Here is a 16,352-nt window from a genome sequence, read left to right as displayed (position 1 = left end):
ACGAGGTCAGCGGGAGGACCTCCGGGATTTAAAAAGGAGAGAGATGCACAACAATGGCCCAAGAGCCAAACAGTCCGCTTTCAGGAGGTTACAGGCGGACGTGGGTCTTCCGCAGAGTCAAGAGAGGACCGCTCCTCCACTGGGGTGAGGCCAGCCGCCTTTGCCTCATCAACTGCCTCCTCCGGGGAGGACTTGGGCGAGGTTGTAGGGGTGAATACTGACGGCCCCTGCTGGACGCTGCTGCCTGAGGCTGCTAACTCCTCGCACTCATCAAACGACTCGTCTGATATACGGACGCTTTTCTTTCTTATTCTGGGCACATCAGAGGCGCGGCGGCCCGTGTCGGGGTGTGGTGGCGAGAGTGGTGAGGCGCCTAGACTGAGGGTGTGGCGTACCATGGAGGCCCCGGCGGAACCTGCCACGGCGGCGGGAAGGGCGCTGCCTAAAGAACTCTGCCGCAGCGAGGAAAGGCGGCGCCGGGTGCCAAAAGCTGCGATCTGTTGTTCCCGCGTCATGTAGGACACGGTGGAGTGGGAACGCTGAGAGCGGGGCGTGGCTCCCGCCTCCTCTCCGTCCTCGCTGGTGAACAGGTCTGTCGTCTTGCGCGGGAAATCAATGGACCTGCGAGGGAAGGACGGCACAGCCTCTTTGGGGAAGCAGGAACTGAGAGCGGCCGCAGCTGCTGGCTTCTTACCCTGACGCACAAACATCTGGTTGACGTCCAGCAGGATGTCGCAGCCCTCCACAATCATGCGCTCGATGGCCAGGTTCTTCCGGATGTTCTCCGTCTCGCTCACCTGCAACACAAGGACGCACATCAAATTCGATGCCTCGGGGCCTGCTTCGCGCTACTCGGTGACTACAAAACATTCAACAACTAATTACTGTTATTTGAAATCAGTTTGATTCACGCAGCAACGCCAGCACCAAGGAGAGGATTAAAACCCACCTCGTCATGCATCTGCCTTGAAAGGTCCTCCAGCTGCATCCTGGCGTGGTCGAGGCTCTTCCTCTCGACATGGTTGTGCGGCGTGTGTGCCAACAGCTCGTGCAGGGTGATGATGTAACGCGGGATCTGCAACACATGCACACACACCGCTGTCATCCCGCTCGGAAAGACTTGCCCCAACCCATGCACGTTTATAATGTTTTAACGTGTGGTGATCTACATAGGGTTATGTATGCTGTGTAGGTCTTGTGTGCTACTTGTTGTGTTGAGCTGTGTAGATACCGTAATGAGAGTTGTAACTTTAACCTTTTCCAATTACCTCAATTACAATCATGGCACTTGACCACTCATGACACACACACACACACACACACACACACACACACACACACACACACACACACACATACACACACACACACACACCTGGTGCATGGGGTAGGTGAGGAAGGTCTCCAGCGTGCGGCCTTGCAAGTTGGGTTTATTCTCGAGGCGGTTGAGGAAGGCTCCGAAGTGAGGGTTTTGCTTACACTCTGCCAGCACCTGCAGGCTGTAGTGGTGGTTCCTCACGTATTCCTGGTAGATGCTCAGCATTGGCAGCAGCATGTCGAACAAGTCTCCTGCTCGACAGTACAGTAGATGAGAGGTTAGTTCCTCGGCGCGCCGGGGCAGGGCTGGCTGGGGGGTAAGGGAAAGGGAAGGGCGCCTGCCACGTAATACTGCAGTTGCCCAAATGATTAACCAAAAATGGAAAAAAGTTATATATTGAAGTGGTCTCGAGTGGCAGGCGTGGGCTGCTAGATAGCTGAGGAGCGGAAAGCCGCGCCCGGGTCTTCTGGACCGTCACGCTCGTCCGTGGGGCATTGGACCCTCTACGGCGGCGAGACACGCTCGTGAGTTACCTGTGTGGGTCGACACGCGGCTCCGCAGCACACACCGCCAGACTCGCCCAGCCAGATAAGGCCGCCGCAGGGCACCTGACCTGCCCCCTAGCGGCAGGACAAACAATATGTGCTACACCTGAAGGACAAGCTTGACCCTTTGGCACCTCACCACGTGCCTCCTGTGCCTGGAGCCTATCTGTTTGGTGTTGCTCCTTAATGGTCCTGCATAAAGCTCTTTAGGAATGAAAATAAACTTTGCTAAGCAACACAGTACAGCTACAAGGCAAAAACCAAAGATAAATATGAGGACGAGGAGAGGGTTGCTGCAGGACGAAACAAAAGTTGAAATAAAAATGTAGTATGACCAGCAGGGAGTCAAGGAACTGAAGCGAGAGTGAAATTAGCAAGACCACAGGCAAAGTCACCCCCACAGACGGAAACCTACGCAGATCCGAACTCTAGACTATGGAGCTTTACCTCAGCTGTTTGGGCTAAAGCACTGCTAGAAGGGAAAATAAGGAGGGGTGACAGAACATACACTCACCATGATTGTTCTTTTTTGTATATCAAACACTTGCTAAAAAAGATAGATATTATACTATGGATCTCACTACTTTACACTGAGCATAACTAGAATATAAATAACTTTGCACTCACCAAAAGCTATAAAGAAAACTCCTAAATATATATATATGGGTATCAATGAAATATTTATCATGACTAGAAAAATCTAAAAAATAAAAGAAAGAAAAAAAATCAACTCTGAATGATTGAGAAAATTCTCTATACAAGACAGATGAAGTTGGCGTGAAGGTTAGCGATTATGAGGAGAGGGAGAGAGATCAGTGAGTGTTGAGAGGGAACAACACATTTAGGGATGAGAGGGAGGGAGGGAGGGACACCTGGCCATTGGGATGCGTGACATGCGCACCTGAGGATGGGATGTAAGACAAGCAGCACAAGGCTTGCAGATGAAGTGTTCAGGTGTGTCAAGGTGAAGCAGGGTAAGGACAGGTGTGTGTGTGTGTGTGTGTGTGTGTGTGTGTGTGTGTGTGTGTGTGTGTGTGTGTGTGTGTGTGTGTGTGTGTGTGTGTGTGTGTGTGTGGGCGAAGGTGAAATGGCCTACTTGTGCTATGAATGACAATGGATTATGAGTGATATCCTGGTCCCGTGTGTGTGTGTGTGTGTGTGTGTGTGTGTGTGTGTGTGTGTGTGTGTGTGTGTGTGTGTGTGTGTGTGTGTGTGTGTGTGTGTGTAATTCACTACGGCCTGATCACGAGTCGGACTCGCTTTCGCCAGCAGATACCCTTCCGACATGAGCAAGTGTATGCTCATTATCGTCGATCTCTGGGTACTGCCAGGACCTCACACACCACACACCCCATCCCCCTTGCTCAAGGGAGACAGTAACCACTCCTACTCAATGGAAGAATCCGACCTCAGCGGGGCTCCAACCACTGGCTGTTTGGCCGTGAAGCCTTGCAGCGCGGCGCTCTAGCCGATAGAGCCACCAGAGCGGTGTGTGTGTGTGTGTGTAGTTCACGTCTTGGTCTGCTTCGGGTCTCTCTCGAGGCAGCCAGCTGTTCCCCTACGGAAGGAGCTCAGAGCTCAGTGACCGATCTTTGGGTACGACTGAGACCACTCGCACACAACACACCGCGGCAACAAGGTCACAACTCCTCGCCTTACGTCGCGTACCTACTCACTGCTAGGTGAACAGGGGCTGCACGTGAAAGAAGATATACCCAACTTATCTTCACCCGGTCGGGGAATCGAACCCCGTTCCTTCTGGTTGTGAGGCAGACGCTCTAACCACTGAGCTACCGGGGCGCGCGCGTGTGTGTGTGTGTGTGTGTGTGTGTGTGTGTGTGTGAGATAGAGTATAGATACATTGTCAGGAGAGCTATAACTATAAATCAATATATATCTCTAATCCAAGGGAAAATATATATTACGTTTGGCAATTGAAAAACAGCAAATAGGTTAATTTCTATACTTAAAGGAAATGCAGTCACGTCGGCCATAAAGGTAGTGATAATAGCGGGCTTAGAAAAACGGATTACTTCACGAATACTTCAAATAATATTTATAAAAATTATGAACCTCTCACCTTTTGTTAAGAAATTGTTGCATCGAGACACAAATTCGGTTCCCTGCTTACTTACAAAAAATATCATTAAAGATGAAAAACATCTAGGGAAAAAAATAATACCGAAATGTCAAAAAGGAAAAAAAACGCGGGTAGTGAATGCAAAAAAAGGTGCAAAAATATTTGAGTTCAAGCTACCGTGTTGGATGAAACATTTATGATCAAAAGTTTTAAAAAGATACGTGAGATTTAAAAAAAAAAAAACTTGAAAAATATCATTCACCTGATACTGTGAGGGATAAAAACTCTTGGTGTTGTCAGTCCACTTACCCATTTAACCAAGTCTCCTGCGTTATACCCTGGTTAATTTTTCTTTGATTTTGTTTTGCCAGAGACGACACGGTTAACTCTCTCTCTCTCTCTCTCTCTCTCTCTCTCTCTCTCTCTCTCTCTCTCTCTCTCTCTCTCTCTCTCTAATCATTCAACTCCTTACCACACCTTTGGGAAGTTTTCCCTGATAATCCTATATAGCCACCAGGTGTGTGTGTGTGTGTGTGTGTGTGTGTAGACAGAGAGACCGACAGTCGAGAGATGAAGCTTGAGTGAGTGAGTGAGTAGGTGATGAGGCGTGGGTGACAGAAGAGGCTCCTGGGGATGGGTGTGGGTGTTGAAAAGTGGCTGGCAGGTGGGTGTGGGTGGGTGTGGACGGGTGTGGGCGTGGCTGACTCACCCAGATGCGTGTTCCCCAGCAGCTGGATGGTGCTACACGTCCTCTTCTGCCGCGGGGAGGAGCCCGCCGAGCTTGTCTCTCGACCCCCGTCTGGAAGGCGGCACGAGGCCAGACGTCCTTCACAAGGGGATCACCACACGGGGCCACAACACCACTACCACCACTACCAGCACCACAACACACTGTGGGGACACTACGTCGTCGCCGCCGCCGCCGCCGCCGCCGCCACCGCCCCCGCCGCCGTCACCGCCTTTTGCTGCTATTGCTTTACCGACCCGCGCCCCGCTCCGGCCCGCCGCCCGTGCCCCGTGGGTGTTCAGGCTGCCCCTCGCCAGGCTCAGCGTGCTCAGCGTGCGTGCTGCGAGGGTTGCTCTCCTCAGCTGTCCACCTTATACGGGTCATCCTCCCTCTAGCCTTTCCCGTGTCAGAGTCGCGCCCTTCGTAACCCCGTCACTGGCTCATGCGCCTTATCTTCGCACAATGACAAAAGCAAATACAAGTTCCTTCGGTGATCTTTTGAAGAAAAGTTTTTCCTCACTGTTGTCGAAGCATTACTACGCCACTCCGATCCTTCACGCCCTCCCGGCGAGGGCCAAGACACGCACCACACACATGGGAATGCGGCAAACGGGGCAGCTAGACTATATTTGGCAAAAGTTAGTCACTACTTTTCAGTGCCTCTGTAACGCCGGTATCTCCTAAACATTCCTTCCATAACGTATAAACACACTCTCAGTTCTTTTTATAGTATGGGTGAACGATTTGTTATCTTTTACTCTATAACATATAACTATAACTATGACAACAACCTCATAACCATAACCATAAATCGAGTCTGAGTTCCTTAATTACTATTCGGCATCTCCATAAAGACATTAATCTACTGAACATTTCCCAACGCACTCCAGGACTTTCAAAATCCTGCAAAGGTGACAAGCTCCTCCTCTTATCATCCTCCTTCCTTCTTTAACTTCCCGAACACTCCCTTCCTTCCAAACGTAACCCAAATCTCCAAATCCTGCTTTAAAATCTCTGCCGTTATTTTCGCACGCTTGGTATAAATAGACGAAGACTCTCTGGGGTGTTTTAAAGCGTGCGTCTGGCGTCCCCTGAGGTGTAGCTGGGCGGGAGAGCGACGCGTGACGGGCAGCCTCAACCGCAGCCCCTCAGCCCGCCGCCCGCCAGCCAACCTCCTCCCTTGTTCCTCGCCTGGCTTGTTAACACTCCACTTTGCTTTGCACTGACGCCAGATTTTTTCAAAACGTCGCGTTAGTATTTATCAACAGTTATGTGGGTAGTTTGGCTTTTTAATTCCATTTTTGGGTCGGGGTTAGCTACAAGTGTTGTATCTTCACAGACTCCTGACAACATTCTGATAAGGCTTCTGCACCAGGAATGTGAAAGAAAAATCGTGATAACCCAACTATTCTCCTTTGTGGGCTTTTTAAATATTTGTTGTGAGAGTCGAAAGCGTCTGGCAATACGGGCCTATGAATGTACTCCACAGTTTGGACAACATCACAGTCCTCCCCGACAAACTCTCAGCGATAAACTGTCCGGTAGTGTGGAAGGGTTGAAAGTCACCACCACATTGCGCAGATTAGCGTTTATGTGAAGTGCCAGGTTCTTTGTGGGACCCAGACTGGCCATCACAGCCTTCGAAGTGCAGATGCAGCATGTTGAGGCGGCATTCTGGACCTTTCAGTAATCAACAGACCTTTATTTGTCTTGGTCTTGTCTTGGTCAGAATACGTTCTTCGTCCTTCGTTTTCGTCTACTGAGCCAGAGCATCAGGGTTCGATTCCGTGCCAGTCAAGACTTTCATCAACCCTTTTTCACCATTACGTTTTTTTTTTTATCCTAATTCTCTTTCTCTCCCTACCGAGCTGGCGTATCAGGGTTCGATCCCCGGTTCAGAGTGAGAGGTTAAGAGGGCTGGAAGGTTGTCATCACGAACATATACAAGAAGGCTTACGAGACGACGATTGCTTAAGGCTTTAGATATACATAAGTTTATGATCCCCTGTTGATTCTCACTCGACCTGTTGACCAAACCATGAAGACTCTTTCCTGTTCATATCTTATTAAACGCAGGCAAGAGAAAAAAAGGCAAAAATATGTAATTGCGCATGGGCACACATTGCCTTTCATTTTTATTATTATTATTATTATTATTATTATTATTATTTTACTTTGGAATGATTCTTCGCTTCTATCGACTCTGACTTTAATTTTTTTTTCAACTCATCTATTCCGTTTTATGGTTTCTTTTTCTAATTCAATTTTTGTTGTACTATTTGAAAGTTTTTCACAGACCAACTAAAGTTCAAGCAGGCAATCAGATATCATTTTTATCATCATTATCATAATTATCAGCGTCGTCACCGATTGATCCTCATCAGCCTCTTTTCAGACTCTGCTTTTGTCCTGAACTTAAGTGTCAGCGTGTCAGTCTTAATTATTTCACACGTTTTAAGTTACTTTCCTTTTTATTTTTATTTCAGCCGCGGCAAAATGGCGATCATTTTGCCGTAAGTGAGGAAACTGGGGGAGTGTGTGAGGCCTCGAAACGTGTTCTGACGAGGGGAGTGTGTGTTGAGGGCACTCCACACCCACTTACTCCCTCTCACTCCACTCTACACCACTCCACCCCCCTCTGTGCCTCACCCTTGCCCTGCCCTCCCTTAGTCCAGCCTCGACTAGCGTTACTCAGCGTCTTAAAGCAGCAGGACCGTTGTAAAGGCGTCTATGAAAGCACTGGCAGCAACAGGCGACGTGGACACACTACAGACACAACCAGCGGAAGCGGTGACAGCAGGGTTGCCAAGTCATTGCTGGAAGGTTACCCGCGGACTGACACGCCAAAATTAGCCCAAATATCCTAACTTGAAGACAATGGTAACGTGTCCTGCTAAACCAGTTGCAATGTTAACTAAATCTAGAGGTCCTAGATGTTACTATCACATAAGAAAACGTAACTTTTGTATACTAGCGATAATAAATGAAAAAAAAAGAGACCCAAAAGAAGGGGTGTCCAAATACTTCCCACGGAACCTCAAGAAAAACCGCCCAACATAGTGGAAAAGCCGCGACCATGGCAACCCTGGACAAAGTTACAGCCACAAGGACGAGGCCGACACATTCACTTCCTCGTCGCTCGCCTACAACACAAGAGCTCAGCCGCACTAGAGATACAAGCTGCGGTGCACTGGTTGCTGCGTATGGTTGTGTACTACTGGCGTCAACGAGGGGCTTGGCAAAACAGTAGCAACGGTAGTTTTGTAGGTCAGAGTATATGAAGTCCAGACAAGTCCCCTATCTCCCCTCCTCTTACCTCTCCTCTCCCCCTTGCCTCGTCTGATGCTTAGGAAGAAGACTAGGATTATCGAGGTTATAGTGTGGTACTCATTTGACTGTTATTATAAGTTATTTGATGGCAGCTCCGTTGATAGATAGATAGAGAGACCGAGAGACCGAGATAAAATAGATAAACCAGAAAAGGAAACGAGATAAAACAAAAACAAAAAAGAAACAAGGGAAAAACAGTGAAAAAAAACAACAGTATGGATAAAGCACAAAAAAGCAGGGAAAGGAAACAGAAAAAAGCAGGGAAAGAAAATAGAAAAATACAGTGAACGGAAAGCATAAGACAGTGAAAAGCCACAGTATTACAAAAAAAAAGACATCAGAAATAGAAACCAAGCAGACATTCAGACAGAGCCATTCAGACTGACACATACAGACAGACAAACAGACACACAAAACGTCAAAACAAACAGACAAAAACGAAACGACAGGTGTGCACACAGTCAAACAGACGGGGAAAACGACAGCAACAACGAAAGGATGAGAAAACGAAAGGATGAAAAAAAAAACGAAAAAGAAAACACAAAACAAAAAAAAGAAAGACAAATAAAGCAAAGATATAGGAAGAGAGAATGAAAGAAACCCCAAAAGAAATGAAGAAAGAGAAAAAAATGAGAGAAAGGGAAACAAAGAGAGTACGAAAGAGAGAAAACAAAAGAAGATATAATATAGATAGAAGATTGAAAAAGAAAGATTAAAAAAAACATGATAAGAAAGAAAGTGAACGAGAGAAAACAAAACAAAAGAACGAACGAAAGAGAGAAAAAGAAAGAATGAAAGAAACATGGAAAGAAAGAAAGAAAAATTGAACGAGAGAAAACTAAACGAGGAAAACGAAAGAAAACAAAAGATAGAATATAGATAGAAGATAGAAAAAGAAAGATTAAAAAAAAACATGATAAGAAAGAAAGTGAACGAGAGAAAACAAAACAAAAGAACGAACGAAAGAGAGAAAAAGAAAGAAACATGGAAAGAAAGAAAGATTGAACGAGAGAGAAAACTAAACAAGGAAAACGAAAGAGAAAGCGAAAGAAAACGGAGGGAGGAGACGGACCATACCAGGAGCAAAACGGGGAGGAACGTCGAGGCGGGGGAGGAGGAGGTTGAAGTCAGTTTTGGGAGTACAGGACAGGCTAGGCGGGGCGGGGCGGGGCGGGGCGGAGTGTACAGACCGTGAGACGTAGCCAACGGAGCGGGGCGGACACGGGGCGGGGGCGGGACGAAGCGGGGGGTGGGGGGGGAAATGGCCACCGAGAAATGTCCAGATGTTGCAAATACACACGGATCTACTGTCAAAGCCACTCACCACCAGATACCACTACCACTTACCACTACCCACTACCACTTACCACTAGCTCTACTACCACTACTACCGCTAAGTCACGTGTCTCTAGTTCGGGCGGCGCGGGTTCCAGAAAGTTGGTAAAAGCAAGAGAAAAATAGAGGAAAAAAAAAAGGGTATGACAAGCTACATTCCTTAGGGAACCACCTCGGGGATTTGTTTATCTGTTTATTCATTTGATTAATCGGTTATTTATTCTATTCCTATACTTTTTTTTTCCTTTGCTGTGCGTTCTAGTGGAATCTTGCCCATGTTGATGTGAGCGATGTTTCTAGTGGTGCCGATCGGAATGTTTTATAATGGTGCTGCTTGAAACGGTTCCAATAATGTTACCTTTGATTCTCACGCCGATGTTTGTGACGTTTACTCATGAAGCTTTTGTATATTGATGCTTCACTGTGGCGCTTTCTGTGTGCTTGTATGGAATGCTAAAAATGGTTACAGTAACATTCTTCTTGATTCATTTTGATGTTTGCTGCAGTGTTTATCGATGAAGCTGTTTCAGGCGGTGCTTCGTAGTGGCATGTACTGTGCTGCTCTTACGTACCTTCACGTTGGTTTTGATGATGTTTATGTTGTTTGGTGTACCGACGTTGACAGTGGTTCTGATAGCACTGTCTTATGGTGCTGTTTACGGTATGGTCGTCAGCCAGTTAGAATTTGAGGTGCTTTTTTTTACTGCATGCATCTTTATGTCACAATGTATTCTGTTTAAGACGTTTTGCTGATACGAAGTGAAAAGAAAACGTGCGGTGAAAAGAAAATATAGGCTACTCTGAGTTATAAACAAGTGAATGGAGTTTGTCTGTCTGATGATACATCAGTTTGTCTTCTTACTGTTCGACACAGCTTAGTAAAAGCAAAGTAATATTTGCACATCAATAGCACTTTTTTTTTTAGGAACAGCAAGAAAGGTTCGGCATGTCTAATTAAATATAACACGAATTAATGAAAATGAGAAACAATATGCAACAATAATTCAGCGCAATTTAGCAAAGACAAGATGGATAAATAAAACTTTTTGAGCTGCAACGATTGTAACACAAAAATAAGTTATTAAATATACCCATTTAAGTCGCACAGCTTAAATAAAGTTAAAGTGATGTTACGATAGCAACACCATCCTCAACGTTATTTAGGGTTCACGAATTTTGCACATTTACTAAAAAATAAAAAAATAAAATAAAAAAAACGTTAGCTGCTCATTTGATCACTCATAGCCGTATACGGAAAAGTCATGGAAGCGAGGCACCGTTAACGTTATCTGAGGTTATTTTTTTTTTTTTGCAATCAAATATAACCTGCCGAGCAACACAGTGATAAAAAGTTGTATACTATAAGGCAGCGACGTGCCGTTAGTGAAGATATTTAGGGTTGACGTTCTGCCCGCGGTGGTTCCCAGAGTGACGGTGTGTGGCTGGACCCGCGCCGCCACGCTACGGGACCAACACTTCCATGCGGCAGCCAGGGAGCGGGGTGCGGCCTTGAACCACGGGGCGGGGAAGGGAGGGAAGCAAGTCAGAAGAGAGGCTTGGAACGAAGGAATCAAAGGAGAGAAGATATGGAACGGAAGATGGAAATATGTGCGGAATGGGAGGACGGATGGAATTTATTTAGGAAGATGAAATGGGAGAGAGCAAGAATAGAGGGAGCGAGAGAGAACGTTGAATAGATGGACTAGGGAAGGGAGGGGACGATTCGGGGAGGTGTGGTAAGGCTTGGCTGGTCCCGGATATGGCGAATTATTCCCCGTCCCTGGCGTGCGCACGTGATACTAAGCAAACTTTGGGCAGAGGGGAGGATGGCCAGGCCCCGCGGGGCTGGACCCGCTAGTCTGTGAGGGGAGCCCCAGCCAGGGCCAGGCCACACACGCCTCCACGAGAACATGCCAGCAGCACTCTGCTGTGCTTAGATATAACAATGTTTTTGGTCTCACTATTACTTGGCTTGCTAAGCATTGCATTAATATTATAATGTTTAGTTTACTAGTGTCTAAGTAGCTCCGGCCCGGGACAGCAGCCAGCAGGTCCCCAGGGTGTGTGGGGCTCGGGCGGTGAGGGTCGTTCGCCGCCGCCCGACCCTTACCCCTAGCAGCAGAGTGCCGCTCGGGCAGCTTCACGCGACTCAAACAAAACTTACCCATAATAACTCAACAATGGCTTCTTGGCACCCGACCAATGATAGTCCGACTCCACCTGACCCCGTGCACAGTGCTGCTATAAGAAACACAACACCAGTGAACGCCTTCCACAGACAGAGTGCACACGTCTGAGTAACCGTGAGGCCCGCAATGACAGGAGCTGGTCAGAGCATTTATGTACTATTCGATGGGCGGTAAATGAAACTCGGCTGAAGGTAACCTTAGAGTTTTGTGTTCCCCTCGTAGCGGCGGAGTGCGCGAGGTCAGGGAGTCTTTGACTTTTACTGAAATGTCAACATATCCAGTAAAATAGTTGGTAATGTAAATAAGATATATATTTTTGTGCAGGTTGGCGTGTAAATCAAGAGAGAAACAACAGGTCAACACCGAATGCTGAGGCCATGCAGGGTGCGGCCCGGCGCGCGGCGGGCCGGCAGGGTGCTCACGTGCAGGTGCAACAGGTGCGGGGCGGCGGGCAGCGCTCCCCGCGAGGCAACACCGACGCGCATGCTCGGAAGGAACTGCCCAACACCAAAGTATAATTTCTACGCTGAGAATATCCTGGTGAACCATCTGGCGCACAGCACACCGGAATGCGGGGTGCTCTCCTCCCCCACTACTAATGGCTGACTGTCCTAGTACTGACCCCTAAGGCACGGAGCCGCCGCCCTCACCAGCTTGTCGTCAGCCTCAAGACAATGCCTTCAGGCTCCCCGACACCCAGTGACCGCCAGGCACGCTGGTGGCGGCGGCGGTACCGGCCGCTGCTCTCGGTGATGCTTGAACTGCCGTGAGAAAGTTGCATAAAGCACACCGTGGAGCTGACACCAACACCCAATAGTCCCTCCCCGTCACCCTCACGTCGGGCACCGCCACAACACCCCCGCCGCCTGGTCACGGTCCTGCAAGACAACCCCCGGAGTGGCGTGGCGGCGGCGCGCCCCTCGAAGCAGGCGCTGCCGTGGGAGTGGAGGCGCGACCCTCACTCTTACCCGCACGCTCAAGGCCTCTGCTGGGCACTCGTGGGGCCATCGAGTGTCGCGAGAAGCCCTGCGTGTCACTAAAACACACAAGGCAAACAGTGACAACAGCGGGTGACAGCAAGTTCCAGGTACACGGCTAGTGAAGGACAGGCGCAGGTATAGACGGCAAAAACAACCGCGACTTAGCTGTCATCGTGAAGCAGGACAAGTGAGTGACCGAGACGTAAGGCAGTGCCGCGGGGCCTGGTGTGGCGGGGGTGTTGGCGGCACCCTCCTCCCCCTGGCACTCACCCAGCACCAGCGTGGGCCAGCTCTCCATCCTGGCGGAGAGACCCTTCAGGAAGATCTGGTGCAGGAAGAGCAGCGTCTCCGAGTTGAGGAAGATGCTGTTCACGTCCTCGTGGGAGCTGGGTGGCTTCTTGCTCGACGCCGCCATCTTGAAGGGCCTCAAGAAGCAGGAGACGAGCAGATTGAGTTGCTCCACGTACTCCTCCTCAGCTTCCACCATGCGGAACACCAGGCTGGGGAACCACACCGTTAGTACGACTACTCCCACAACTATGGCCACCCCCCTGTCCCGTCACGCCTGCCTCCGACATCACTGCCTTTCCTATGCACCTATCAAGCCTTTAAAGATCATTCCTCTTGCTCTCATTGCACTTCCCTCCAAAACGTTTCACCTTTTGTTCCCCTAGCAAACTCAAACCTCACTCCTGTCCACCACCCCTGCCTTCTGTATCCCAACCCCCCATATATATCTTCCCTTCAAGCCATACACGTATCACCCTTCACTCCTACATCTTATAGCTTTCATGTTTCCTCTCTCATTCGCATCTCCTATACTTTTCCGGTCTCATCCCTAGCACAGACACACCAACACACCCTGATAATACACTCCATTTACTCTTCTTCCTCCCAGTCTCTCATCTACGCCCCCTCATTCCTATGTCCCCTCTGCCCTTCACGTCCCACCCTCGCCACAGTCACCCCTGTCCTTCATATTCATCCCCATGCTAGCCTCCAGTCATTTCTCTCACCCTCAGACACCCTCGTCTTCTTCCTTAATCTTCCCACTCCACTAAACATGACATCACCAAATGCGCACACTCATACTCTCCATAAAGGTAACAATTAAACGATTTTCTGAACATATGTAAAAAATGCAAATAAGACGGAAGGTTGGTTGACAAACACACACACACACACACACACACACACACACACACACACACACACACACCGCATGCAAACTGACACTCTCCCTCCCCATTTCTCTTTTTTTTTAACGAATTTATGGAAATCCCTACAGTACTGAGAGAGAGAGAGAGAGAGAGAGAGAGAGAGAGAGAGAGAGAGAGAGAGAGAGAGAGAGAGAGAGAGAGAGAGAGAGAGAGAGAGAGAGAGAGAGAGAGAGAGAGAGAGAGAGAGAGAGAGAGAGAGAGAGAGAGAGAGACTAACGAGAATCCATTAGAATAAAACACTATCTAAAAGGAAAAAGAAACAGCCCGTGCTTTTAACATTCGAGTAAGCACGAAATAAATAAAAAAGTGAAAGTACTCTCGTGTAAAAAAAAAAGAATAGAGAATATAAATAAACAACAGAATCGTCATGCATTATTCAACAGGTAAGTTAGACCAATAAAAGCCTACCTGTGAGTTCAATTAACCTGCACGAACACGGAAGATGGACGGAGAATAAACTTAATGAGCAACTACCACATGAGGTCGTTTTTATTCTCTCTCTCTCTCTCTCTCTCTCTCTCTCTCTCTCTCTCTCTCTCTCTCTCTCTCTCTCTCTCTCTCTCTCTCCTCCTCCTCCTCCTCCTCCTCCTCCTTCTCCTCTTCCTTTTCCTCCTATCTCGTTTTCTTTCCTGTCATTCCAACATCATCACTGCCACCTCCTCCTCCTCTTCCTCTTCCTCTTCCTCATTGTATTCGTCTTAATCGTTTTCTTCCTTTTTCCTCCTCTTCGTCTCTCTCTCTCTCTCCTAGTCTTCCTTCTCCTTCTCCATGTTTTTATCTTCGTCCCCGTTCTCCTTTTCCTCCTCCTTCTTTTCCTCGTCCTATTCGTTCTCTTCCCTTTTCCTCCTTTTTGTCTCTTTCTTAGTCCTCCTATTCCTCCTCCTTCTCCTCCTCCTCCATGTCTTTCCCCTCGTTCTCGTTCTCCATTTCCTCCTCCTTCTTGTCCTCGTCCTATTCATTTCCTTCCCTTTTCCTCCTTCTTGTCTCTCTCTTAGTCCTCCTCCTCCTCCATGTCTTTGCCCTCGTTCTCGTTCTCCTTATCCTCGTCCTCGCCTTCTCCTCCTCCTCCTTCCCTTACCTGTTCCTCTTCCTCATACTCTCCGCGTGGGGGGATCGGATGTACTCCTCCACGATCTGTTTCCACCGCCGGCGACACAACCACCCACGGAAGAAGCTCTGAACCTTCTTGATTTTCTTGATCTCCTCCGAGTCCTCCGGCAGGTCCTCTAGTCTCCTTGGGGGCACCACCCGCCACTCCTTCTTCAGTGTACACAGCTAAGAGAGGGGAGAAGAGGAAAAGTAGGGTAAGGAGAAGGTAGGAGAATATAGGTGTGATGTATGGATGATGGAAGAGTGATAGATGAAGAGGGAAAGGTCGATCTCTATTCCAACAACTACACAAAGAGAACTGAACAGCGGAATGACTCTCTGAACGACATAAAGCCAAAGGGAATGTGAAGCACGTCTTATACTTGTTTCTGAAAATGAGAGAGAAGTCCCAAACAACATAAAAACTTAATAATAAACAAGAGAACAAAACACGAAGGGGAGGCCGTTGCAAAGATTATCTCCCTGACCCTCTACTGAACTGAATAGGGCAGGGTGTGGTTTGGCTTTCTTGATCAGCAGCGTCTTACAAAACTGTTCACATTTAACACTGCAATCTAATCTCGCCCCCTCCATCCCAAGTACAACTATAGATAAGGAAACTTGTATAAGCGTATCTTGTTGGATTACCACAGCCCTCTCTGCACTGATATGTATAACAAACTAGCATGCAAAGACGTAAGGATGGAGGTCTGTGTGTTTGTAAGTGCTTGTATAAGGGAAAACTTGTGTCCCGTTGGGTTACTTCAGCGCGTAGCTTTTTTTTATATATATCCAAGGCTAGCTCTTTGCACTGTTACCTATACTAAGCACGTATATAAAGACGCGTGAATCGGGGTCTTTGTGTATTTAAATACGTGAAGATGGGAAAGCGTGTGTCCAGTTGGCCTATCTTAGCGCGAGGTTTTTGATCGAGTCGAACCCTCTACATTGCCAACATTTCTACATCTACTCTGCTACACTGCTACTTAACACGTATACACAGACGTAAGAATTGGGGTCCATGTGTTTGTAAGTGCGTGAAGAGGGGAAACGTGTGTCCAGTTGGCTTACCTCGGCGCGTAGCTTCTTGATCTCCGAGGTGAGTTCTTCGCACTGCTGCGTGTACTGCCACTTGGCCGTTTTCTCGCTCTCCACGATCTGCAGGAGGTGGAGGTGCTTCTGCTCCAGCTCCTCCTTCTGCAGTAGGAGCTTGTTGAAGGAGGCCATCCGGATCATGTCTATCCACGCCTTACACTCCCCCTCCGTCTCCGCCTTCAGGTCATACTGCCGCTGGTTCTCTCGACGGTACGTGATGGCGAAGCAGAACTGACGAAAAGAATGAGGAGGATGGATGGGTGAATGGGTTGTGTGATGGGGGAAAGGAAGATGGAGGTTGTGAATTGATGGTGCCATGGCAAGAGGGTAAAGAAGAGGGATAAAAATGAAGGAAATGGAGAGAAAGATGTGAAGGAAAGGGAGAGATATGATATGGAGAGAAAGCAAAAAAGTAATGTATATAGATAGATAGATAAAAAGATA

The 16,352-nt window shown here is 48.1% G+C and overlaps 1 protein-coding gene across 7 annotated transcripts in view; it reads right to left on the bottom strand.

Annotated features, from left to right (window-relative positions):
• Positions 1 to 16,352, bottom strand: part of LOC127003311 (ras-specific guanine nucleotide-releasing factor 2-like) — a 69,052-nt gene that overhangs the window by 26,520 nt on the left and 26,180 nt on the right. For 6 of the 7 annotated variants that reach the window (XM_050869795.1, XM_050869793.1, XM_050869796.1 and 3 more), the window contains exons 4-10: positions 15,885 to 16,139; positions 14,803 to 14,999; positions 12,775 to 13,004; positions 4,653 to 4,742; positions 1,376 to 1,569; positions 950 to 1,075; positions 695 to 797 (exon numbers count right to left, since the gene is read on the bottom strand). In XM_050869795.1, coding sequence (XP_050725752.1) covers positions 695 to 797; positions 950 to 1,075; positions 1,376 to 1,569; positions 4,653 to 4,742; positions 12,775 to 13,004; positions 14,803 to 14,999; positions 15,885 to 16,139 — 1,195 coding nt within the window. The remainder of the gene's footprint in view (positions 1 to 694; positions 798 to 949; positions 1,076 to 1,375; positions 1,570 to 4,652; positions 4,743 to 12,774; positions 13,005 to 14,802; positions 15,000 to 15,884; positions 16,140 to 16,352) is intronic. The other variant, XM_050869797.1, reaches the window with a different exon arrangement.

The sequence above is a fragment of the Eriocheir sinensis genome, chromosome 25 (genome assembly GCF_024679095.1).
Source record: "Eriocheir sinensis breed Jianghai 21 chromosome 25, ASM2467909v1, whole genome shotgun sequence".
Classification (NCBI taxonomy): domain Eukaryota; kingdom Metazoa; phylum Arthropoda; class Malacostraca; order Decapoda; family Varunidae; genus Eriocheir; species Eriocheir sinensis.
This window is presented reverse-complemented; position numbering and strand designations above follow the sequence as displayed.